Raw genomic sequence first — 26,848 nt, 5'->3', positions numbered from 1 at the left:
GGAGTCAATGGTGGGTGGAGTCAATGGTGGGTGGAGTCAATGGTGGGTGGAGGAGTCAATGGTGGGTGGAGTCAATGGTGGGTGGAGTCAAGTGCCAGATGTGGTGTGGTCCGGAACCTGTTCAACCAATAGGTGCACATTTCAAACATCGACCGCGAACAAGAACCCCAATAACAACAACACAAAGCTCTTGCAGACCAGCCACATGTCGCAGGTAAAAACGGTTATCTAATTTATTGCTACAAGTAATTAAATAAACTTCTAGACATTGCAGAATAATACACCTTGGCAGGTATTTGACTAGTGTGAGTATCCCGTTCGTATTTCCTATTGAAGCTCCTGCGTATATAGCTCCTCCATGTTAATATCCCTTATAAATGAGCTTGGAATTTCTTTAACATTAACCCCTTGGCCATTTATGTGCCCGGTGTGCAGGAGTACACACGTTACCTGCAGGTGGAAGCGGAGAAGAGGAGAAATCTTACGAGGATGGCTCTCTTTGTCATATCTGCTCATTGTGTCAGGTCAGCTTTGCAATATGTGTGGCAGAGGTGTTGAGGCAGGTGTCCTGTTTAGGAATGTATGGGGCGAGTTGCAGGTAAAGCTGGAGGGAGGGTTACAAATAATGCTTTTATTAACTAAACGGGGCTTTGCGTGCTTTTCAATACAACGGTGAATCCCAACCGAGCTATAAACGGACATCCCGGTGTTTCCCAGGATTCATCCATGTGTGTGCCATCCCTCGGATGGATGTTAAACGAGCGTCCCGTCTGCCGACATTCATTGGTGGACGTTAAAGATCACACGGTGTCCTTCGCAAAGAGTAGGCAAGCTGTCGCCGGCACCCTGAACAAATTACAAATTCCGACCCTAACTTACAAAGGGCAAAATAGTCACAGCAGACATTTTCAGACCATAAAAATTTTTTGGTCAATAATCAAATGTTATATTTTAATTTTTATCAATAATAAATGTTAAAGAGAAAAAATGGATTTGATTGTCACCTGTCAGTCTGCCTGCACCTTGTTTGCGAGTCTGCATCGTTTAATTCCTTTATTGCCCTCCAAGCAAACAAAACTCGATCAAACCCAACCCAGGTCATCAACCTATTGCAACCCAGGTCATCAACCTATTGCAACCCAGGTCATCAACCTATTGCAACCCAGGTCATCAACCTATTGCAACCCAGGTCATCAACCTATTGCAACCCAGGTCATCAACCTATTGCAACCCAGGTCATCAACCTATTGTAACCCAGGTCATCAACCTATTGCAACCCAGGTCATCAACCTATTGCAACCCAGGTCATCAACCTATTGCAACCCAGGTCATCAACCTATTGCAACCCAGGTCATCAACCTATTGCAACCCAGGTCATCAACCTATTGCAACCCAGGTCATCAACCTATTGTAACCCAAGTCATCAACCTATTGCAACCCAGGTCATCAACCTATTGTAACCCAGGTCATCAACCTATTGCAACCCAGGTCATCAACCTATTGTAACCCAGATCATCAACCTATTGCAACCCAGGTCATCAACCTATTGCAACCCAGGTCATCAACCTATTGCAACCCAGGTCATCAACCTATTGTAACCCAAGTCATCAACCTATTGCAACCCAGGTCATCAACCTATTGTAACCCAGGTCATCAACCCAGGTCATCAACCTATTGTAACCCAGATCATCAACCTATTGCAACCCAGGTCATCAACCTATTGTAACCCAGGTCATCAACCTATTGCAACCCAGGTCATCAACCTATTGTAACCCAGATCATCAACCTATTGCAACCCAGGTCATCAACCTATTGCAACCCAGGTCATCAACCTATTGTAACCCAGGTCATCAACCTATTGTAACCCAGATCATCAACCTATTGCAACCCAGGTCATCAACCTATTGCAACCCAGGTCATCAACCTATTGTAACCCAGGTCATCAACGTATTGTAACCCAGGTCATCAACCTATTGCAACCCAGGTCATCAACCTATTGCAACCCAGGTCATCAACTTATTGCAACCCAGGTCATCAACCTATTGTAACCCAGGTCATCAACCTATTGCAACCCAGGTCATCAACCTATTGCAACCCAAGTCATCAACCTATTGCAACCCAGGTCATCAACCTATTGTAACCCAGGTCATCAACCTATTGTAACCCAGGTCATCAACCTATTGCAACCCAGGTCATCAACCTATTGTAACCCAGATCATCAACCTATTGCAACCCAGGTCATCAACCTATTGCAACCCAGGTCATCAACTTATTGCAACCCAGGTCATCAACCTATTGTAACCCAGGTCATCAACCTATTGCAACCCAGGTCATCAACCTATTGCAACCCAGGTTATCAACCTATTGCAACCCAGGTCATCAACCTATTGCAACCCAGGTCATCAACCTATTGCAACCCAGGTCATCAACCTATTGCAACCCAGGTCATCAACCTATTGCAACCCAGGTTATCAACCTATTGTAACCCAGGTCATCAACCTATTGCAACCCAGGTCATCAACCTATTGCAACCCAGGTCATCAACCTATTGCAACCCAGGTCATCAACCTATTGTAACCCAAGTCATCAACCTATTGCAACCCAGGTCATCAACCTATTGCAACCCAGGTCATCAACCTATTGCAACCCAGGTCATCAACCTATTGCAACCCAAGTCATCAACCTATTGTAACCCAGGTCATCAACCTATTGCAACCCAGGTCATCAACCTATTGTAACCCAAGTCATCAACCTATTGTAACCCAGGTCATCAACCTATTGTAACCCAGGTCATCAACCTATTGTAACCCAAGTCATCAACCTATTGTAACCCAGGTCATCAACCTATTGTAACCCAGGTCATCAACCTATTGTAACCCAAGTCATCAACCTATTGTAACCCAGGTCATCAACCTATTGTAACAGGGGTGTCAACCTGGGTCCGAATCCACTCGTCCACAAATTTGTAACATGTGCAGGACCCATTAGGCCTGAGGCCTCAGTGAGCAGTATGGATCAAGCCATTTTATATGCCAAATCTAAGGGCCACCACACTCACTGATGTGATGAAACAAGATCGTTGGTGACGGACCTTGGACAATTTTGTTTTGTCTGGGACTGCCACACAGTGTGTGGCTGTCGATCACAATATTTTCCTTAAACAAAATGGCGATGCAGAGGAAATGCAGGAAGAGGATGAGAAGGGTGAAAGCTCTGAGCACTGCTACTTTGGCATGAGTACGTCGTTGACGCCATGCCGGGAGAAAGAAGCAACTGTGGGTAAATCCCTGAGTGATGAGAAGCCTGGTTGAGGGAGCGTTCAACAAACATAAAGGAACTCCTATTTATATTCATAAGTCCGTTCCCTCTGAGAACGTGCCACTGAATAAAGCTCACGTTCCCGATTCTTCTTCTTCAATCCCCAAAAAGACATGCTTCTAAACCAAGAGTGTTTACAACGCAGCCCATAGGACAATGCCGCATGGAACAGCGTTTGTCTGTCTGTCCGGTGTCTGTATGCATGTATGTATATATGTATGTCCCTCACAAACGTACACCAATCAGAGCTGAGGATCTGATCACTTGACAGAGGGACAGCGTTTATTAACCATTACATTTGCATATTTTACTAAAAGGAAATATAATTTACTTTCTGTGGAATGTTTTGGGGTCCCAGCAGGTGCCGTAAGGTAGGAATGAGGTTTCAGAAATTTCTCAATACAATTATGATTTTGTAAATACACGGACCTTACTCCTGAATCCGGAAGTGAACAGATGACGACGGTTCACTGGTTCGATATTTCAATATAATTGTGATTTAACGTATTTTGATATATTAATACCATAGTATTAATTTTTGATTGGAATGATAAATGATGCTGTTTGGAATGAATATCTAGAGATATTGAGGTTAATAGTTAATAGTTTAATAATTTTAATAGTTTAATAGTTAATAGTTTTAATAGATATAGTTTCCATCCATGACATTCACAGATTCTCCATTTGCAGTTTCACCATTGACTCGATATAGCAACATTCAGACTGGGTACGTTTTTTTGTCCAAGTCCTTCACGAACCTGCTGTCAATGCCTGACGTTCGACTGAAGGTGGAGCAGGAATGTGGAATTTATTGAAAAAAATGTAATACTTGCATTATTTGCTAACTGGTATCCCCACCCAGGTCAAACTATCCTCTTCAACTAAAGTATCAAACAAGCCCGGCTACGCCGTTGTTAGACTATCGGTCTTGTTTATGATTAAATGGACACGAATCTCTGTTCCAAGTAAATCCGTTTTCCAACCAAGTAAATCGGTTACAGTATCTTCTTTCAAAGAGTGTCATTTTATTTTTATATGACAGCGGATACCAGGTATTCGACAAACACTCTTTAATGAGGTAGTGGAGCATGCCAGTATGCGGATATAGCGAGGAGATACATGACACTAAGGGATGCTATTAATTCTGCTGCAGAGCGAGTCGCAATAACTTTATGTTTTTTGATCACAGGTAAAGGCAGAGACTTTGTCATTAAAAGTGTTTATAACACATTGCACAATGTACATGGAATATCAACAATAACTTTATGTTTTTTGATCACAGGTAAAGGCAAAGACTTTGTCATTAAAAGTGTTTATAACACATTGCACAATGTACATGGAATATCAACAATAACTTTATGTTTTTTGATCACAGGTAAAGGCAAAGACTTTGTCATTAAAAGTGTTTATAACACATTGCACAATGTACATGGAATATCAACAATAACTTTATGTTTTTTGATCACAGGTAAAGGCAGAGACTTTGTCATTAAAAGTGTTTATAACACATTGCACACTGTACATGGAATATCAACAATAACTTTATGTTTTTTGATCACAGGTAAAGGCAGAGACTTTGTCATTAAAAGTGTTTATAACACATTGCACACTGTACATGGAATATCAACAATAACTTTATGTTTTTTGATCACAGGTAAAGGCAAAGACTTTGTCATTAAAAGTGTTTATAACACATTGCACAATGTACATGGAATATCAGCAATAACTTTATGTTTTTTGATCACAGGTAAAGGCAAAGACTTTGTCATTAAAAGTGTTTATAACACATTGCACAATGTACATGGAATATCAGCAATAACTTTTTGTTTTTTGATCACAGGTAAAGGCAGAGACTTTGTCATTAAAAGTGTTTATAACACATTGCACAATGTACATGGAATATCAGCAATAACTTTATGTTTTTTGATCACAGGTAAAGGCAGAGACTTTGTCATTAAAAGTGTTTATAACACATTGCACACTGTACATGGAATATCAACAATAACTTTATGTTTTTTGATCACAGGTAAAGGCAGAGACTTTGTCATTAAAAGTGTTTATAACACATTGCACAATGTACATGGAATATCAGCAATAACTTTATGTTTTTTGATCACAGGTAAAGGCAAAGACTTTGTCATTAAAAGTGTTTATAACACATTGCACAATGTACATGGAATATCAGCAATAACTTTATGTTTTTTGATCACAGGTAAAGGCAAAGACTTTGTCATTAAAAGTGTTTATAACACATTGCACAATGTACATGGAATATCAGCAATAACTTTATGTTTTTTGATCACAGGTAAAGGCAAAGACTTTGTCATTAAAAGTGTTTATAACACATTGCACAATGTACATGGAATATCAGCAATAACTTTTTGTTTTTTGATCACAGGTAAAGGCAGAGACTTTGTCATTAAAAGTGTTTATAACACATTGCACAATGTACATGGAATATCAGCAATAACTTTTTGTTTTTTGATCACAGGTAAAGGCAGAGACTTTGTCATTAAAAGTGTTTATAACACATTGCACAATGTACATGGAATATCAGCAATAACTTTTTGTTTTTTGATCACAGGTAAAGGCAAAGACTTTGTCATTAAAAGTGTTTATAACACATTGCACACTGTACATGGAATATCAGCAATAACTTTTTGTTTTTTGATCACAGGTAAAGGCAGAGACTTTGTCATTAAAAGTGTTTATAACACATTGCACAATGTACATGGAATATCAACAATAACTTTTTGTTTTTTGATCACAGGTAAAGGCAGAGACTTTGTCATTAAAAGTGTTTATAACACATTGCACAATGTACATGGAATATCAGCAATAACTTTATGTTTTTTGATCACAGGTAAAGGCAAAGACTTTGTCATTAAAAGTGTTTATAACACATTGCACAATGTACATGGAATATCGCGATTTCATTGTTTTTGAAGGGTTTTTTTTTTTTTAATACAGGTAACAAATTCCCATCTTTCCCCCTTATTCAAATTCCATCAAATTCCCTCTTATCTTCCCCCATCCAAAACCTTGATCTCTTCTACCCCGTTAATTCCCCCCTAATCCACTTTTTTGTCTGAAATACCGACTTCTTTCTTTCCTGGAAGTTCTAGCAGTGTCCATGTGTTTTATACCTTTCCAACCCCCCCACCCCCGCCTTGCCATGCCTCCTCCCCCCAAGCCCTCTCCCTCCCACAGATCTTCCTATGTCCCTGCTCTCTGCTGTTGTACTTGTGTGCTTCCCTCTCTCTCTCCCCATCTTGTCTCCCGCTCCCTTTATTGTATGTTTTGTTTGTCCGTTTTTTTGTGATTGATGTTAGCTCTTACACGAGCCTCGATCTTGCATACAAAAAAATAAAAATAAATAAAGGCAGGTTCATGCTACTATATTGAACTTTCATAATACATTTCTGTGCTTCAAAGTTCACAAAAGCTACAGTTATTAAAAACAGAAAATGCTGCAGATGATGCGAGATGCTACCGACGGCCAGTAGCTGCTGAAAGCAGAAGTTGAATTGGTCAATGCGTTGCGTGGCGTCGGTGATTGTCGGAGACTCACACTACACGATAATGCACGATTGTCGCTGATTGTCACTGATTGTCACTGAACACGTTCAACTTTCACAATTGTCACCGATGCATCTGAAAACGAAATGGTCGACGATCGTCAACCACTACACATGACACGATTGTCAACAACTGTCACCGACAATTTGTTTGCACCGGTTAGTGGGCAGTGGCACTAAAGCCACCAAATCCTTCCCACCAAAATGACAGTAAGAATGTGACACCCACTGCAGTAACAAAAAGTTTCATAACAATGATAAATTGGAATAGTTAATTTACAGAACAATAGCTTAGAGCCTCTCTTGGAACTCACTGTGTGTCTCTCTATGACCTCACTGAGGGTCTCTCTCTGGCCTCACTGAGGGTCTCTCTCTGGCCTCACTGTGAGTCTCTCTCTGGCCTCACTGTGAGTCTCTCTCTGGCCTCACTGTGGGTCTCTCTCTGGCCTCACTTTGGGTCTCTCTCTGGCCTCACTGTGGGTCTCTCTCTGGCCTCACTGAGGGTCTCTCTCTGGCCTCACTGTGGGTCTCTCTCTGGCCTCACTGTAGGTCTCTTTCTGGCCTCACTGTGGGTCTCTCTCTGGTCTCACTGTGGGTCTCTCTCTGGTCTCACTGAAGGTTTCTTTCTGGCCTTACTGTCGTTCTCTCTCGGGAGTCTCTGGTTACACTTGATGTGTGCACTGACATGTGGTGCTGCAGTAGAGATATACATGAAAGTCTGCATTTTGCTTGTACAGTACTTGCATTACAATTTACACCTTTCACTGATGTAATTTTACTGTTACCATTTGCTTTTACCTTGCAGCAGTGGGTCATTTTTCACTTTGTGACGTTGTGCTCTCAGCATTTTAGGAAGATGCAAAGGGAATTGTTTTTGCATCTGGAAAGGACATTTGGCCCAATCGATATCTGTCGTACATCACCAGGATAACCACAGCTAATATCCTCGTAGGACATCCCGATAATTTTTGTCCCCAACCCCTCCGACAAGGTTGGAGGAGGACACATTAAAATGAGATCTGTCCGACCAACCGACTGATGACCGACCGATGTTCCATCGATGTCGTTTTGGGTAAATTATATTTCAAAATCGGTTCAACATTTAGTTTTCATATTGCAGACATCTATCCTCATTACATTATCTCAACCTGATGCGATCACGTCTGTGATTGCTTGAATTATGTTGCCATGGCAACCACCTAGGTAATTTGGCTTGTGTACGACTCTGAGGCTCTTCTTGCCTTGATTCTTGCTAAGCAGGGTGTGCGTGTGTGTGTGTGAGTGTATGTTGTGACAAACATCCAAAAGTCAGGGGACCTAGAGTATCAGCTCCTTGTTTTGTATTAAAATGGTTGATGTGGAAAACACCTGAGTTAAATGTTGCCCAGAAAATATCTCCAAAAAAGAGAGAATGTATTGAAATGTTATTTTTGGAAGTTCATCTATCTATAATTCCAGTAATCTCTGTGTGTATGTGTGTGTGTCTGTGTGTGTGTGTGTGTGTGTTTGTCTGTGACCGCTGTTTCTCGACAACCACGGGTCCGATCTAATTGAAACTTGCCAGATATATTGCTGGGGACCCGAGGATGTGCCTTTTCAAGGTTTGAAATTAATCGGACAAGTGGTTCCCAAGGTATGGTCACCGTACTCGCAAGCCGTTCGCTTTGGCTTTGCGAATGGACCAAACCATTTCATGTAAATAGAGGGGGGGGGGGGGTTCTACCGTACTCGCAAGCCGTTCGCTTTGGCTTTGCGAATGGACCAAACCATTTCATGTAAATAGAGGGGGGGGGGGTTCTGTGGTCGTTACTGCCACGTGGTTTCAAAGTTTTTTTTTGTTGTTGTTGTTTGCACGCATGTTTTTTTGCACCCACGTACGGGCACGCCCTAGTCTATCTATAATTCCAGTAATCTCTGTGTGTATGTGTGTGTGTGTGTGTGTGTGTGTGTGTGTGTGTTTGTCTGTGACCGCTGTTTCTCGACAACTACCGGTCCGATATACTTGAAACTTGCCAGGTATATTGCTGGGGACCCGAGGATGTGCCTTTTCAAGGTTTGAAATTAATCGGACAAGTGGTTCCCAAGCTATGGTCACCGTACTCGCAAGCCGTTCGCTTTGGCTTTGCGAATGGACCAAACCATTTCATGTAAATAGAGGGGGGGGGTTCTACCGTACTCGCAAGCCGTTCGCTTTGGCTTTGCGAATGGACCAAACCATTTCATGTAAATAGAGGGGGGGGTTCTGTGGTCGTTACTGCCACGTGGTTTCAAAGTTTTTTTTTGTTGTTGTTGTTTGCACGCATGTTTTTTTGCACCCACGTATGGGCACGCCCTAGTATAAACAATTACATTTTGCTACAATGAGAGCTGGACAACACAAAAATGTACAAATCTATATACGGACACCCAGACTCAGTGGTGTAATGGTTAGAGCGTCCGCTCCGAGTCTGGGAGGTCGGTGGTTCAAACCCCGGTCCAGTTACACCAAAGACTTTAATAATGGTACATGTCCTCCATCCTTGCTTGATGTTCTTGCTTGATGTTCAGCATTTCAAAGGATAGAGTATGGACAAAACGCTGGGAAGGCAATGGCAAACCACCCAGTATGGTATGACCCTTGCCAAGAAACTGCTTCAGCAGCACAATGCTCTGTAAAGATTACGGTACATCAATATATATATATATATATATATATATATATATATATATATATATATATATATATATATATATATATATATATATATATATATATATGTCCTGTGTATATGGATAAAAGTCGAGCGTATTAATTAGGGAAGCACATGTACCACGTATTAAGGAAGCACATGTACCACATATTAAGGAAACACGTGTACCACAAAAATTCAATGTTCATTTCTTCTCACGCAAGTGTTGTCATGGTGATAAAGCACTTGTTCTAATTAGAAAGTCATGGACCAAACAAAAATGAAAAAACGTGTAACCTTTTCCTGAGAAATAGGACACGAGAAACAAAACGCAAGTTTATAAATATACAGTGCCTTCAGAAAGTATTCACACCCCTTGACTTTTCACATTTTGTTCTGTTACAACCTGAATTCAAAATGAATTTAATATGAGATTTTTTTTTGTCACTGATCTACACATAATACCCCATAATGTCAGAGGTACAAAATAATTAAAAATCAAAAGCTGAAATGTCTTGAGTCAAAAAGTATTCACTCCTGTGCTATGACACTCCAAATTGAGCTCAGGTGCATCCAATTTCCTTTGATCATTCTTGAGATGTCTCTACAACCTGATTGGAGAACACCTGTGGCCAATCCAATTGATTGGAGATGATTTAGAAAGAAACACATATAATGTCCAACAGTTAGTAGTGCATGTCAGAGCAGAAACTCCACCATGAAATCCAAGGAATTGTCCGTAGAACTCCGAGATAGAATTGTGAGGAGGCATAGATCTGGGGTAGGGTATAAAACAATTTATAGAGTGTTGAAAGTTCCCAAGAGCACAGTGAGCTCCATCATTAGTAAATGGAAAGCATATGGAACCACCAAGACTCTTCTTTGAGTTAGGGTTAGCACCAAACTGAGCAACCGGGCAAGAAGAACCTTGGTGAGGGAGGTGACCAACAACCCAATGACCCCTCTGACAGAACTACAGAATTCCTTGGCTGAGATGGGAGAACCTGTTGGAAGGATATCAGTCATGCAGCACTTCACAAATCTAGCCTCCATGGGAGAGTGGCCAGACGGAAGCCACTCCAGAGAGAAAAAGGCACATGACAGCACACCTGGAGTTTGCAAACAGGCACGTGAAAGACTGAGGGCATGAGATTAAAAAAACTTCTGTGGTCTGATGAGACGAAAATTGAACTCTTTGGCCTGAATGCAAAGTGCTACATATGGTGGAAACTGAGCACAGCTCATCACTCATCTAACATCACATGGTGATGGCAGCATCATGCTATGGGGATGCTTTTCAGTGGCAGGGACTGGGAGACTTGTAAGGATAGAGGGAACAATGAATGGAGCCAAATGCAGGCAAATCCTTGAGGAGAACCTGCTTCAGAGTGCAAAAGACCTAAGAGTATGGTGAAGATTTACGTTTCAACAGGACAATGACACCAATTATACAGCCAAAGCAACACTGGAATTGCTTCATAACAAGAACATGAAAGTCCTTGAGTTTCCCAGACTTGAATCCCACTGAGAATCTGTGGAAAGACTTGAAGATTGCTGTTCACTGACGCTCCCCATTCAACTTGACAGAGCTTGGACAAATCTGCAAGGAATAATGGGAGAAAGTCCCCAAATCCTGATGTGCAAAGCTCATACAGACATACCCACGAAGACTCAAAGCTGTAATCCCTGCCAAAGGCGCTTCCACAAAGTATTGACACATCTCTCATTGTCATTGCACATCACTGCTGTCAAATGTTATTTTACTACAACTTGTGGTTTTTCTTGTTATAAAATGATTCTGCTGTTCACAACTGCACACAACGGTCCTCTTTTCTGGTACATTTTCATCGATCAAAATTAAATTTCAAAAAATTGGTTTAAAACTTTTTTTTTTAAATAAAATTGTGTCGCCCGAAAACATAAAACCTGAACCCACTGAGGTACCTCATTAATGAGAAGGACACGGACACACCCTGATCTTTTATACCCCTGTTAAACCAATGACCCCCTCCCCAAAACTACCTCTTTCCAAATTTCCAGTTTTTCCAAACTGAAAGTTTGCTCCTGCATCCGTCTCGTCCACCCTGCATGTCCTCCCCTACCCCTCACATCCCTTATTTTTCCAAGTATCCCTCTATTTTGTCCCACAACCCTGCTGTTGGTGTGTTCCCTCCTCCTTCTTTTTTTCTACTGTTCCTTAAATTCTGTCGCATCCTGATCTGTTCTGTTTTATGTCTCTTCCAACGAGCCTGTACTTTGTCTACAAAAAAGGTATTAGTCTGCTACATGTACACACATGTCCCTTCGATGCTGTAACACCTTGATGCCATCTGCACATAAATCTTTGGGAGAGTGTGCAGCCATGAGGGTGAGCACTATCATGTGGTAGTGTCATGCTCTGAGACAGCATGCCAGGGCGTCGTGTCTCACTTCATTGTGTAATGAGTCACTGTAGTTCGGTGCATTCATTGGTGGTTTTCCCACACTCAAGAAATCTCACAATCACCTTATGAATGCTGAATCTTGAGGGTTCTTTTCGTTGTTAGGGACGAGGAATGTCTCCACTGTCTCGACTCCGTACTAGTCATACGTCTCATCACGAGTCACAATCTTCTCCAATAAAGCATCTTCCTCTCTCCGATAGCATTGCAGGTGCTCTATTGCAATGGCTATACCAGTTCCCTTATGATCACACCTGAGGTTTTTTGTTTCCACCCCTGCACTAACTTCATGAGATTTCAATTGGAAATTATTTGTTTCCACATTTGAAACACTGATATCCAATTATTCTGCAATTTCACATCGATGTTTCCTTGAGGTTGGTTGCTTGTGAAAATGCTCAAAATCACTCACTAAAATCACAACCATTTAAATACACAACTTCATGAAGGATATGTAACATCTAGTGCAGGCAGTCTACTATGAATTTCACCGACATGGACGGTCTCCTTCACCAGCAACATGATGATACACCTCTCTTTCATAGCACATGTGTCTGTGTTAGTCGCCATCTTGGTTTTACCCAGATTGCTTTGACCAGCATTGACATCACTTCCTGTATAACCTGCTCAGGGTCGACATTATCGTCTTCTTCTTCTCCTCCTCTTCCCTTTATAAGGGATGAGGTCCAATATGGCACCATGCTTCTGCCCTGCCTTGGCCATGATTCTCGTCCACCTCCCTCTGTCCTCAACCAACTCTCTCCACTCTCCAACCACCCCCACCTTACTGATATCCCTCCTCACACAATCCTCTCATCTCAACCACAGTCTATTTCTTTTCCTCCTACCTTTCTCCTTCGACCTATCCATTCTCTTTGCCATTCTCTCTTCCCCCATCTATATAATAATAGCGTAAGGACTCGACTTTGTTATCCCTTTTACGCCGCACCCAGTGACCCAATGCCCACGGCACTAATGGATTTACGATCTACGAACCGCGCTCTTTGTTTATCACATACAGCCATACTCGAAACATCTGAATTAGCCGACGTTGGGGCCCAAAAGCATCCGATTAACTGCCGATACGACGCCATCTTACGACGCCATCGTATTGGCGTCTGCTGGGCGAAGGCGAAGCAAGCCGTCCGCTGATTGGACAGTTGAAGGCGACAGCAAGCCGTCCGCTGATTGGACAGTCGAAGGCGACAGCAAGCCGTCCACTGAGTGGACAATCCCAGAGTGGTGCTATGCCGATTCCTATTGCGAATCCATTCATTTTTCAAAAGTATATCGTAGCGTTGTCATTTAAGTAGATTGCAATAAATACGTTGTTCATATACGCACTCTTCATTCTCATCTTTCTTCCTAACTCTTACTCGGACAAGCAAATCCCCGATGCCATCCATAATGGTACACTCTATCCATACACCACATCCTCCCTTCCGTGAATGTTCCACGGGTTTCGGCTTGTCCACACTAAATGTCCAGGCCATATGAAATGCCGGCTAAATATCAGCCGGCATTTCACCAATCTCCCCGTCAAGGGCTCATTGGCACACCGATCTCCTCCCTCAGTTCATCCATTCTCCTTCTATCCACCCTCTTCACTCCCGCAATCCTCCTGACCCAGTTGTTCTCACAAACCTACAGCTTATGTTGTTGTCTCTCTGACAATGCAATTATGATTGCACAAAATTTCAAAATTCACCTTTCATTTTAACATTTTTACCTGGACTGTACTACAATAGAAAGTACATGTCAACTTTGAACAGCTCTCGAAAGTCCTCCTCCATCATTTTGCTCAATATACTGTACATTTCTACATTTGAATTGCCTGCTATACCATCACTCTGGGAGGCCTCTTGTGTGGACTTTCAGTATACAGAACATACAGTGCATTCAGAAAGTATTCAGACCCCTTCACTTTTTTCACATTTCGTTATGCTGCAGCCTTATGCTGAAATCGTTTAAATTCATTTTTTCCCTCATCAATCTACACTTAATACCCCATAATGACAAAGAGAAAACAGGATTTTGGAAAGTTTTGCAAATTTATTAAAAAGAAAAAACTGAAATATCACATTGACATAAGTATTGAGACCCTTTGCTATGACACTTGAAATTTAGCTCAGGTGCCTCCCATTTCTCTGAATCATCTTTGAGATGTTTCTACACCTTGATTGGAGTCCACCTGTGGTAAATTCGATTGATAGGACATGATTTGGTAAGGCACACACCTTTCTATATAAGGTCTCACAGCTGACGATGCATATCAGAGCAAAAACCAAGCCATGAGGTCGAAGGAACTGCCTGCAGAGCTCAGAGACAGGATTGTGTCGAGGCACAGATCTGGGGAAGCCTACAAAAAAATCTCTGCTGCATTGAAGGTTCCCAAGAGCACAGTGGCCTCCATAATTCTCAAATGGAAGAAGTTTGGAACAACCAGGACTCTTCCGAGAGCTGGCCGCCCGGCCAAACTGAGCAATCGGAGAACCCGATGGTCACTCTGGCTGAGCTCCAGAGATCCTGTGTGGAGATGGGAGAAACTTCCAGAAGGACAACCATCACTGCAACACTCCACCGATCTGGGCTTTATGGCAGAGTGGCCAGACGGAAGCCTCTCCTCAGTGAAAGACACATGAAACCTTGATCTTTTCTACCCCCGTTAATCCACCCCAAATCCACCTCCTTCAAATTCCGTTTTCTTTCCTGAAATCCCCTGTAGTGTCCAGCTTGTTTATCCCGTGTACCCCGCCCCAGCCCACTTCCTTCCACAGATCTCCTGATATCACTTTTCTCTACTGGTGTTGTACTTCCCTCTCTCTCTCTCTCTCTCCCCCACTTTTCTCCTGCTCCCTTTATTATATGTTCCATGTGTTAGTTCTCATACGAGCCGAGGCTAAGTATACATTAAACTAGAGTCCCTTTATACAAAGGGACTCTACATTAAACAAGACCGAAAGTCTAACAGCAGCGTAGCCGGGCTTGTTTGATACTTTAGTTGAAGAGGATAGTATGACTTGGGTGGGGATACCAATTAGCAATTAATATAAGTATAAAAAATATATTTGCATTGACACACTGGTTTATTCTATGTTTCGAGTGAACAATGAACCAACCATACACCGCTTCAATCTGGAAACTTTGCAATAACGACAAAGGGCACAGTGGTGATGTCATGAATAAACAGCACAACTTTGGTTAACATCTCTAAGAATTTGTGCTTTTTTAATGGCCTGTTGTAATATTCTTACACGATGTTGGTGTGATATACCCTTGTGGTTACAGTTAGTAAGGAATACAGTCACTCAGGAGGATTCCCTTTGCATTACAGAAAATCGAGGCCAAGATAGTATCACCTGAGGGTTGGTTGTGAAATTTTTTGTGTGGGTGATACCACGTGATACCGTGTTGCTGCCATTGCATGGATTCCAATTTGGTTTCAGGATCCCAGAGATGAAGCATATCGTCGGTTGGATTTGCATTGAACAGTTTGAGAGGCTCATGTCAATATGGCAGCCATTGCTATCGATCATGATTGCTGTAGTTTATAGTTTTGGTGACCTTGATCTTGTTGAGACCTTGGCCAGAGACAACCCTTGATGTTGTTGAGACCTTGGCCAGAGACAACCCTTGATGTTGTTGAGACCTTGGCCAGAGACAACCCTTGATGTTGTTGAGACCTTGGCCAGAGACAACCCTTGATGTTGTTGAGACCTTGGCCAGAGACAACCCTTGATGTTGTTGAGACCTTGGACAGAGACAACCCTTGATGTTGTTGAGACCTTGGACAGAGACAACCCTTGATGTTGTTGAGACCTTGGACAGAGACAACCCTTGATGTTGTTGAGACCTTGGACAGAGACAACCCTTGATGTTGTTGAGACCTTGGCCAGAGACAACCCTTGATGTTGTTGAGACCTTGGACAGAGACAACCCTTGATGTTGTTGAGACCTTGGACAGAGACAACCCTTGATGTTGTTGAGACCTTGGACAGAGACAACCCTTGATCTTGTTGAGACCTTGGACAGGGCCAACCCTTGATCTTGTTGAGACCTTGGACAGAGACAACCCTTGATCTTGTTGAGACCTTGGACAGAGACAACCCTTGATCTTGTTGAGACCTTGGACAGAGACAACCCTTGATCTTGTTGAGACCTTGGCCAGAGCCAACCCTTGATCTTGTTGAGACCTTGGCTCAAGGAGTGGCTTCAGAACAAGAACGTAAAAGTCCTTAAGTGGCCTAGTCAGAGCACCGACCTAAATCCAATGGAAAATCTGTGGCGTGACTTGAGCATTGCTGTCCATCAACACTCCCCACGCAACTTGACTGAACTTGAACAGTTTTGTACAGAAGAATAGGGAAATATTGCCCAATCAAGGTGTGCACAATTGGTAGTCACCCATCCCAACAGACTCACAGCTGTAATTGCTGTCAAAGTTGCTTCCACCAAGTATTAACTCAAGGTGATGGACACTTATCCAACCAAGATATTCTAGTCTCGTATTTTTTATTAATTTTCTGAAATTTGTAGAATTTGTTTTTCACTTGGAAGTTGTTGGCTACGATGTGTAAATAAAGGTGGAAAAAGTCTGATTTAATGCAATTTAATTCCAGGCTATAAGGAAGCAAATGGTGAAAATTTTGAAAGGGGGTGTAGACTTTCTATAGGTGCTGCACTCTGAACACCAAATAATGACAAATTAATGAAAATAATGGCATGTAAAAAACATATGTGTAAGTTTAGAGTGAGGAAAAAACACGGTCCTTGGAAATCAACAAATATGCCCTTCCTATAATCTTTTTTAAACCCGTCGTAGAACTTTGAGAAGCTTACCTCGGGGGGGAATTCCGCTCCCTGGAGTTTGTCGAACGTCACCATGTTTCTTCTTCAACTTGCCATATGTCTATCCAAAAGGGCTTCCAAAAACCATGGATCTCAAATTTTTTATAATACAAAGTCAGCATTTTTCCCTCTAGTATCAGTTAGTGCAAATTACAATAAAGAAACAAGAAAAAGCAATCACACATTGCTGACTCTCGCCAGGACTTGTTTTGTGTGGTGTTTGTGTTTGTGTGGTATGCAGATGATGCATTGGCAATGTAGGTTTATGTTCATACAGCGGACAAACCGACCTTTGCGGTATTATTGTATCGTTATTTTTACGTTCCAATCTTATGTATTTTATAGACGTAGTCAGGTTGCGTACTTATGGACTAATGCACATTCCAATAGTACGTACTTTATAGATAAACTCATGGTCTTAATACACTACTTTATAGACTTACTCACATTCTTAATCATATACATCCTTTTGACACATACATGCATTATAATACTGTAGAACCTACTTTATACACGTGCTCACATTGTAATGGTACATATTTTACAGATGTACTCGGTTGAAAAAGACAACGTGTAATACTGGTGAAGGACACCGATTTTAACGTCCACCAACTAATGTCAGCAGACAGGATGCCGAGTTTAACGTCCATCCGAGGGACGGCACACACATTGATGAATCAACCGGCCTATGAAACACCGGGACGACAGTTTATAGCTGGGTCGGGATTCATACCCAGGCGAGACAGCTTAGAGACGAGTGTGGGTACCTCCAATCAAGGCCATCCTGCTAGCCCACCCTCTCCTCTGGTTAAGGTAAAAAAAAACACCTTGCTACGAGAGAGATCGACCTTAATCTTCAGACAATCAGTATTTTCATGCAATATTTATGCTTCAATTCACCAAACTCCCTCGATTCATAAAATAGATCACATAAATGAATCCTTCAGCATTGTTGATCCTTTTCAGCATCAGTGTCACACACTGCAAGGACCGGAATTACTTCATCTTTGGTGTTCCTTGCACTGTGACCAATAAAAGCTCTTTTTCAGCTTCGGTTGAACTGGTTTCCATCCCTGTTAGGTCATATTATCTCTCCTGGAACAGGCTTTCAGACTTGCCCAGACCTGCCGTTTCCCATAGGCATCAAAATCCGTCAAGCCTTTTGCACCTGTTACCACAACATCTGCTTCAATCTTTGTCCTTTTCTGAGATTTAATATTCCGTTCAGCACATTTTAAACTAGAACAGCACTCGGTATACCTCCGCCAGATTGAGCAGTTTACGTTTTGTATCCCATTGTTAGGCCAGATCTGGGTTCGGAACTGAACGAAAATCGAATCGGCTTGTTCTTCTCGTATAACCAACTCATCCACCAAGTTTTGTCATAATTTGTCCACAACTTTCCGAAATATCATGCTACATATCGTATTTGGCCCTATCACTCAAGTGTGAAGAATACCCTGGTGTTGGCTTAGCGGTTTGGGTGCCAGCTTGGGATCCTAGGAACCTGGGTTGAATCCCGGTTGATCACTGAATTTACACCAGGGGGGTTGACTCGGCCTGTCACCCTTCTGAGGTCGGCAAATTGAGAACCAGTTCACTGGTAATTCCCTGTGTGTCGCAAGAGGTGACTAACAGGGTTGGCGCCAGGAAGGGCATATGGCCATAAAATATTGCTTCAAAAAGGGGACCACGGTGCCCGAAAAAGGCCAACCCCGGTGACGGCACAGATTGGACGGTGACGGTGATGGTGACGGCCTGGACGGTGACGGCACAGATTTTCGAAACTGGACACGTTCTCCACGTTTTCAAAGTTAAGTCATTGTTCACAATTGTATTTTGTCGAAACTGTATTTATCGTTCGGTGTGTGAACCTATATACCGATCCGATAAGGACGATCGTGCCCCCTTCGCCGATAGGCGGCGCTCTTGCGTCCGCCATTACAGGGAGGCGTCCCGATCCAAACTTAACTCCAGCTGGCTGCGCCAGCACAACTATCATCGCGATCGTACATGAAAAGTGTCCGTGATAATCGTTCTCAAGTGTTTCTCCATATGTGTGGAGCGGTCGTGGACACCTGGCACCTGAAGGCACACGATACAAACCCCGTTTTCGGCGATATCGGCTGAAGGCATCTGGCACCTGTGGGTACCCGGTTTTCACTTCCACCTGCACCAAACCTATTTTGTTAGCAACCACGTACACTATGCTACGCCATGCCGAGCCCCCTTCCGCCTTAGCCCCGAGTTTCTCGACCACTACGATAACGACTCCTCTGACCGACCCGACTAGGTGCCCGTCCCTTCATCGACTCCTCCATATGGCCAGGTCATGGCGGCCGTACCACAGCCGCCCCGCATGGATTCTTCCCTCAGAGTCCACCTCCTCCCGGGCCGGCCACCTCTGGCAACTACGGCTAGGCCCCGAGTGGCCGCTGCCGAGCCCCAGGTTCCTTGATCACTAGGGTCGCGACTCGTCTGGCAGACCCGACTGGGCCTCGGTCCCTTCGCGCAGGCCGCCTCACCGGCTCCTTATCGCTTCATCGACTCTTCCATACGGCCAGGTCACGGTTGGTGTATCACTGCCGCTCAGCATGGATTCTTCCCTCAGAGTCCACCTCCATGCGGGCCGCCACACCGGCTCCTCACCGGTCATATAGCTCAGTGGACCGGTCGTATCTTCCACGATTCCATCTTCTCCGATGAATCTAACAAACAAATATATTTTGTATCGATATTCTTTCGGCAAAGTGAACTGAGACCGGTAACCTTTTGCCCTGTTCAAGTGACTCGTGGTTGTCCATCAAGGCCCTCTCCCCGTTGGTATTTTTGTGAATATAAGATTGTTCTTCACGGTTCTGTTTAAATATGTTTACCTCTCCCACCTCCCCCCAAGCCCTCCCTCTCCCACATTTCTCCCGATGTCCCTGCTCTCAAATGTTGTGTTTTGTGTCCTTCCCCCTCTCTCCCCATATTGTCTACCGCTCCCCTTATTTTTTGTGTTTTATGTGTCGGTTTGACTTTTTGTGTGATTAATGTTAGCTCTTTCACGAGCCTCGATCTTGTATACAAAAAAAAACAAAAAAAAACTTCCCCAAACATCTACTCTTTGTCTAACGTTTTAACCTCCCCCCCCCCCCCAAAAAAAAACAAAAATAAAACCAACAACATTTATTTCCCATTCTCCGCATGTGAAGTGTCCCATCGTGTGATTCTGTCCACATGCGCTGTCTCGCCCCGCCCCCATTATCTCATTGCCTTCCACCTTTTCCCCTGTTCACATGACTCGTGGTTGTCCCTCTCGGTGCCCTCTCCCCGTTGGTATTTTTCTGAATATAAGACTGTTCTTCACGGTTCTGTTTAAATATGTTCAAACTTTCCCCTGCAGTGTTTTATTCAGTGGTATATTACAACACGCTGTTTTTCTTCCCATTTAAAAGGCTTTTTTCAATTTCCTCTCCAACTCATTCCATTTCAAAAAAAAATTCAATCTCTTATAATTCTAAATCACTACATGCCCTAAATTCACATTCATTCCACCCCTCCTCCATCGTTCTTAAACGGATCGCTAACTTGAAAACCACAATAAACCCAAATTGTTATAAATGTTCGTCTTTCATTAATCATCCACTTTCTAAACTCCCCCCCAACCCCTCCCCTTCAAATCTCCCCCCCAACCATCCCTCCCAAAACCTCCCCCCTCCCACCTCCTCCTCAAAGCTGCCTCCTCCCCACTTCGTCTCCCTTCTATCTCATACCTCCACCTCCCCCAACCTTCTACTTTCCTCTGGCCTCCCCTCAAACAACCCCTCACTGTGCCTCATCCCATCACCATCAAACCTTCCCTTTCTTGTAACTCTTCTGTAATCTCTGACACACTATCAACTGCTCTCCCTACCTCCCGCTCTCATCCTTCATTTGACCCTACCCGTTCCCTCCCCTGTCCTGCACCCGATGCTCCCCCTCTCTCCTCATTAACGGTATGGACCTCAAACATCCGGGGCCTTCGCTCAAACCTGATTGATCTCTCCATTCAGGTTGCTTCTGACAATCCAGACTTGATCTGCTTAACAGAAACTTTCCTCCTTCAAGATGTCTCTGATTCCCTAATATCTCTTCCTGGTTACTCCCTCCTCCGGTATGATAGACCTGAGCCTCGTCCTGGTAGTGGGTTGGCTATCTTTATCAAAAACTCTCTTCCTCACTCTCCTTGCACTGCCCTCTCTCCACCCCACCCCAGGAGTACCTCTGGCTACGGCTTCCTCTCCGCTCCCACCTTTTGTTCATATGTGTTCTGTACCGTCCTCCAAACAGTGATGACTCCATTTACATTTCGCTGTCAGAAAACATGGACCAACTTCTATCAACTCATCCAAACTCTCGCTTCCTCATATGTGGCGACTTCAACTGTCATCATTCCAGCTGGCTGGGTGTGGGTTCCTCTCTCACCAGCCATGGCACCTTAGCAAAGGACTTCTGCGACTCATTGGGACTGACACAATCTGTCAATTTCCCGACCCGGATCTCAGTCAATGGAGTATCCTCTTTACTAGACTTGGTTATGACAAACTTCCCTGCAAATGTCTGCTGCTCTTCTTCTGCTCCAATCGGTTCTTCTGCTCATGTGCTTGTTAAAGTGGACATCTCTCTGGCCATTCTCAGAGAGCCTCCTCAGCGCCGACCAGTCTGGCATTTCACCCAGGCCGACTGGCACGGTCTGCAAGCAGCCATCAATCATCTGGACTGGTCTCCTATCTCTACTGCCTCTGACATCAATTCTTCCTGGGAATTCTTCCAAAGCAAACTGCTCTCTCTCATGCACAGATTTATCCCATCTCGTCTTCAGTTGTCTTACCCTTCCTCCCGTCCATGGCACACTGAATGTTGTGGTGAGGCAGTTGCCCTGAAACAACTTGCCTTTGCCTCTTGGAAGGCAAATCCATCTGAAGGCAATCTCAGTTCCTTCCACCAAGCATGATAGTTTCAATCCGGACAAGTGTGTGTCTACCCACAGGAGTGCCAGGAAGCACTATCTCTCCACACTCAAGATTGAACTCTCAAACCTGTCTCCTTCCTCCAAATCCTGGTGGCGTCTGGTTAAATCCATTTCTGGTGTTTGTTCCCCCTCCATCCCCTCCCTTACCTCAAATGGCTACACAGTTGACACCACACGTGACAAAGCCGAATGCCTCAACTCTGTGTTTGCCTCAAAATCTTGGGTCCCAAACCCATCTCTCTCTGTTCCCACCTTTCCCAGTCGAACCCAACTGCTCCTGGACGCTGTGTCCTTCTCTCCTGACAAGGTGGAGAAGTTTTTGTCAAACCTCGACTCTGATTCTGCAACTGGACCAGACGGCATCAGCCCACGGGTCCTAAAATCCTGCTCTGCCGCTCTATCTCACCCTCTCTCTGTTCTTTTCACCCTCTCTTTGCTCAAGGTCATCTGCCAGCATCTTGGAAATCAGAAAACATTACCGCTTTACACAAAAAATGTGCAAAAACAGATCCTTGCAGCTACAGACCAATCAGCCTGCTCCCAATTATCAGCAAAGTCATGGAATCCATCATTGCTTCGGATATCAAATCCTTCCTCTTCTCCAATGGCTTGATCTCTGATCATCAATTTGGATTCAGACCAGGTCATTCTACTCTGGACATGTTGCTTCTGCTGTCTCAACAATGGATGGAGGTCCTCAATGCCAAACAGGAAATCAGAGCTGTCTCCCTTGACATATCACGTGCCTTCAATACGGTCTGGCACCCAGCTCTGCTCACCAAACTCTCCTCCTATGGTATCCATGGGAATCTCCACTCATGGCTTGCGGACTTCCTCTCTGGTCATAGGCAACGTGTGGCCCTGAATGGATTTCTCTCATCTCCCCTTCCTGTTCTGGCTGGAGTTCCCCAAGGTAGTGTTCTGGGCCCTGTGCTATTTCTGTTCTTCGTCAATGATCTATCCGACTCTCTGGAAAATCCTCTCTATCCCTTTGCTGATGACTCCACTATCTGCCGCTCCATTCCTCATCCCTCGGATCGGCAGTCTGCAGCCTCCTCACTCTCTGCAGACCTGGACAAAATCACAGACTGGTCAAACAAGTGGAACATGTCTTTCAATCCTGACAAATCTCACACTCTTACTATATCTCTCCGAAAAGACCGACTAAACCCTCCCATCTACTTTCTCAACAATCCTCTCCAAGGAGGTCTGTCGCTCAAGCTTTTGGTTCTCACTATCTGCCATGATCTTTCTTGGGAAAACCACATTTCCAAGCTGGCCTCCAAAGCCAGTCGCCGACTGGGCATCCTCCATCGTGCGAAGTCCTTCCTTGGCACACCTGAGCTCCTCACCACATACAAGGTTTTCATCCGCAGCTCATTGGAATACTGTTCCCCCCTCTGGGCTGGTGCTCCTACCTCACACCTAGCTCGGCTTCACGCTGTTGAAACCAAAGTTTTCAGAATCATTGGAATCTCCTGCGATGAAGCTAACTACCGAGAGCCTTTCACTCACAAACTGTAGGCAGGTTGGTGGTCTTTCTGTCTTCTACCGACTTCTCTCCGGCCTTGCTCCCCCAGCTCTCTCTGTGGTCTGTCCCCCTAATATTCCTACAGGTCGCACAAGATCTGCCAGCAACCCTCTTATGGTTAAACTGCCAAAATCTAGGCTGTCTGCTCACCTTCACTCTTTCATTCCCCTTTTCTCCCGCCTCTGGAACAAACTCCCCCACTCCCTTCAATCCCACTCCTCCCCCCAGGTCTTTAAAACAGCTGTTCATCACCATCTCTTATCTTCCCCCATCCAAAACCTTAATCTTTTATTCCCCCACTAATTCACCCCAGATACACTTTTTTTGAAATTCCAACTTCTTTCCTGGAAGTCCTTGCAGTGTCCATATGTTTTATACCTCTCCCACTTCCCCCCCAAGCCCTCCCCGTCCCAAATTTCTCTCGATGTCCCTGCTCTCAAATGTTGTGTTTGTGTCCTTGCCCCTCTCTCCCCATCTTGTCTACCGCTCCCTTATTTTGTGTTTTATGTGTCGGTTTGACTTTTTGTGTGATTAATATTAGCTCTTTCACGAGCCTCGATCTTGTATCCAAACCCCCCCCCCCCCCCCCCCAAAAAAAACCCCTGCTCTGCGGGAAAAAAATGGCCTCTGAAGGTGGTTCTTCTACTCAAAAGTGAAGAATCACTTTAAAAGTTTTCGGATCTTTTCTTTTGCATACTTAGTCGAGGTTGGTATAACCGCTAACACATGGAACATATAATAAAGGGAGAGGGAGACAAGAGGGGGAGAGAGGGAGGTACAACAACAGTAGATAACAGGAACATTAGGTGATCTGTGGAAGAGATGGTTGGGGTGGGGTACACGGAATAAACAAGATGGACATTACAGGGGATTTCAGGAAAGAAAACAGGGAATTTGATGGAGGGTGGTTTGTGGTGGATTAATGGGGGTAGAAAAGATCAAGCTTTTGGATGGGAGAAGATAAGAGATGGTGGTGAACAGTTGTTTTGAGGACTTGGAGGGAGGATTGGGAGTGAAGAGAGTGAGGGAGTTTGTTCCAAAGGTGGGAAAAAAGAGGAATGAAGGAGTGAAGGTGAGCAGAGAGTCTTGATTTTACCAGTTTCACCAGAAGATGATTGATGGCAGACCTTGTGTATACTGCAGGAGTATTTGGGGGACAGGGTGAAGACAGAGCAGGGGGTGCAAGGCCGGAGATGAGTCGGTAGATGATAGAAAGACCACCAACTTGCCTGTGGTGAGAGAGTGAAAGACCTTCAGAATCAGCTTCATTGATTCTTCAGAAATGATTCAGATCTTCAGAAATGATTCTAAATCCTTGGTTTCTACAGCGTCAAGCCGAGCTAGGTGTGAGGCAGGAGCACCAGCCCAGAGGGGAGAACAGTATTCCATTAAGCTGTGGATGATAGCCTTGTATGTGGTGAGGAGCTCAGGGGTGCCAAGGAAGGACTTCGCACGACGGAGGATGCCCAGTCGACAACAGGCTTTGGAGGCCAGATATGAAATGTGGTTTTCCCAGGAAAGATCATGGCAGATAGTGAGACCCAACAGCTTGAGTGACAGAACTTCTTCGACAAGATTGTTGTTGTTTTTGTTGTTGTGTAGCCCCGGACAATTCTCTCTCACAAGCCCGCGGTACGGAGACAGCCTATCGATCTCGCAGGAGCGATCCGAGACCCCCCAGGATGGTGTATCCCCACCCTCAGGAAGTCAGAGCCACAACAAAGTTAGAGAGAGAGAGATAGAGAGAGATAGAGAGATAGAGAGATAGAGAGATAGAGAGATAGAGAGAGAGAGAGAGAGAGAGAGAGAGAGAGAGAGAGAGACTTTTAAACTCTTTTTATTATAAAAGTATAAAACAAGAGTACCACCAAAAGCAATTCATCCAGGAAAATCAGTAAAATCATAGCAATCCCGGAAGGAAAAAACAATCGGTGCACTGCAAACCAAGCGACAGAAAAGGTGGAAATACCAAAAAAAACACGAGGAGAAAATCTAGGAGTAATTTCTAAACTAGGCATAATTTTATATGTACAAATTTACAATCGCATCTGCAACCCTGAGGAGAGACTTAAGAAAGAAAGAGTAGGTCAAGACCAGGGGGAGAAAAAAGCCGGCAAGGAGAAGCATGGAACAGTGTATAAGAAACACCCGCACTGTGTTATACAGAAATTTACAATTTGTTATCTTGGACCTCACAAATCCCTCCAACACACCAGGTCGCAACAAAATTTGCAAGGTCGTTTGCAGTTTGGACACAGCCAAATTCAAGCTTGAGCCTTGCTGACACCAACGAACTAAAAAACACCATAATACTGCATTCCTGCATGGGTCTGCCGCCCAGCTTCGCCTTCCGCGACAGGTATACGGCCAGTTTAGCGGTAGCGGTTAGGAACCCGAATACAATAGATGTGGTTCCCTTTTTGGGAGGAAAGCCAAAGATGTAAGCTTTCAAAGAAAAGGTAACCCGCAATCTATGGGAAATAAAATTTAACCAATGAAACAAAGGAGAAAGTCTTTCACAATTAATGAAAGCATGAAACAAATCTTCCCGCACTGGACAAAAGGGGCAACAGCCGGAAATGGGGGGAAAAAAACGAATGACAGCATTGGAAGGAACAATCCAGTGGGCCAAACGCCACTGAAGGTCACCTGTTCTTTTAGAAATAAGTCCAGCATACATTGTATCCCATAAAGGCTCAGAGGGGGGACCGGGAGGCAAGAGTCCTTTCCACCGGGTAACCCCAGCTAGAGGTGGGTCCCCAAGAAGAAGTTTCACACAAGACCTATAAATACTCTTGCTGCTCATAGCATGGAAGGGGGGTGACCCTGTGCTCATGGGGTGGCAGCTCGTTTGGGGTAAAAGCGACACCTAATTTTGGGACTGTGGGCTCAACCTCTGCGTCCTGCGTCCAATGTAGGCCTAGCTGGTGGCCCCTTCGGATCACCGCTCTTAGTATGTTCCCGATTTGCCTCCTGGACCGAACACCTGTTAGGTCCGCCAGCTCGTTCGCAGGCTTCCATCCCTGTCCAGAGTCGTGCCGGAGATGACACACTTTCAGGATGTTGGCCACTATAAAATGCTGGCAGAAGTCGCGACTCCTCGGGATATCGGGGAAAAGTGGGTTGAAAAATAAAGGCTCGTGTGCATACATGTTAGTGCCATACGAGTCTGTTTGGCGACTTATCGAAACGCCCTGCCAGGCATTCAAGAGGCTCTGATAAAAGACTGGGAGCAGAGATGTATCGACGTGTTGAAGGTTGGTCAGGAAAGGTTCCTGTCTGTATCCGAGCCTCCCAGCTCGTTGAAGAATGGAGCAGGCTAAGGGCTTTCCTGGTAGGTGTTCTACATAAAGCAAGCGTTGGATGGAGCGGAGCCGGAAGGCCAACAGGCGGCATTTCACATCGACTAGGCCATGACCACCCTCGGCCGAGGGACAACATATGGCGCTGGGTCGAAGCCAGTGGTA

General features: G+C 44.2%; 1 protein-coding gene across 1 annotated transcript in view; it reads left to right on the top strand.

The window, feature by feature from the left end:
* Window positions 1-26,848, top strand: part of LOC137432296 (uncharacterized) — a 53,941-nt gene that overhangs the window by 3,926 nt on the left and 23,167 nt on the right. Inside the window, exon 2 of the mRNA XM_068124109.2 lies at window positions 436-524. Within this exon, the coding sequence (XP_067980210.2) occupies window positions 436-524 (89 nt within the window). The remainder of the gene's footprint in view (window positions 1-435; window positions 525-26,848) is intronic.

This window comes from Myxine glutinosa, chromosome 8 (assembly GCF_964187855.1).
Source record: "Myxine glutinosa chromosome 8, kmMyxGlut1.1, whole genome shotgun sequence".
Lineage (NCBI taxonomy): Eukaryota > Metazoa > Chordata > Myxini > Myxiniformes > Myxinidae > Myxine > Myxine glutinosa.
This window is presented reverse-complemented; position numbering and strand designations above follow the sequence as displayed.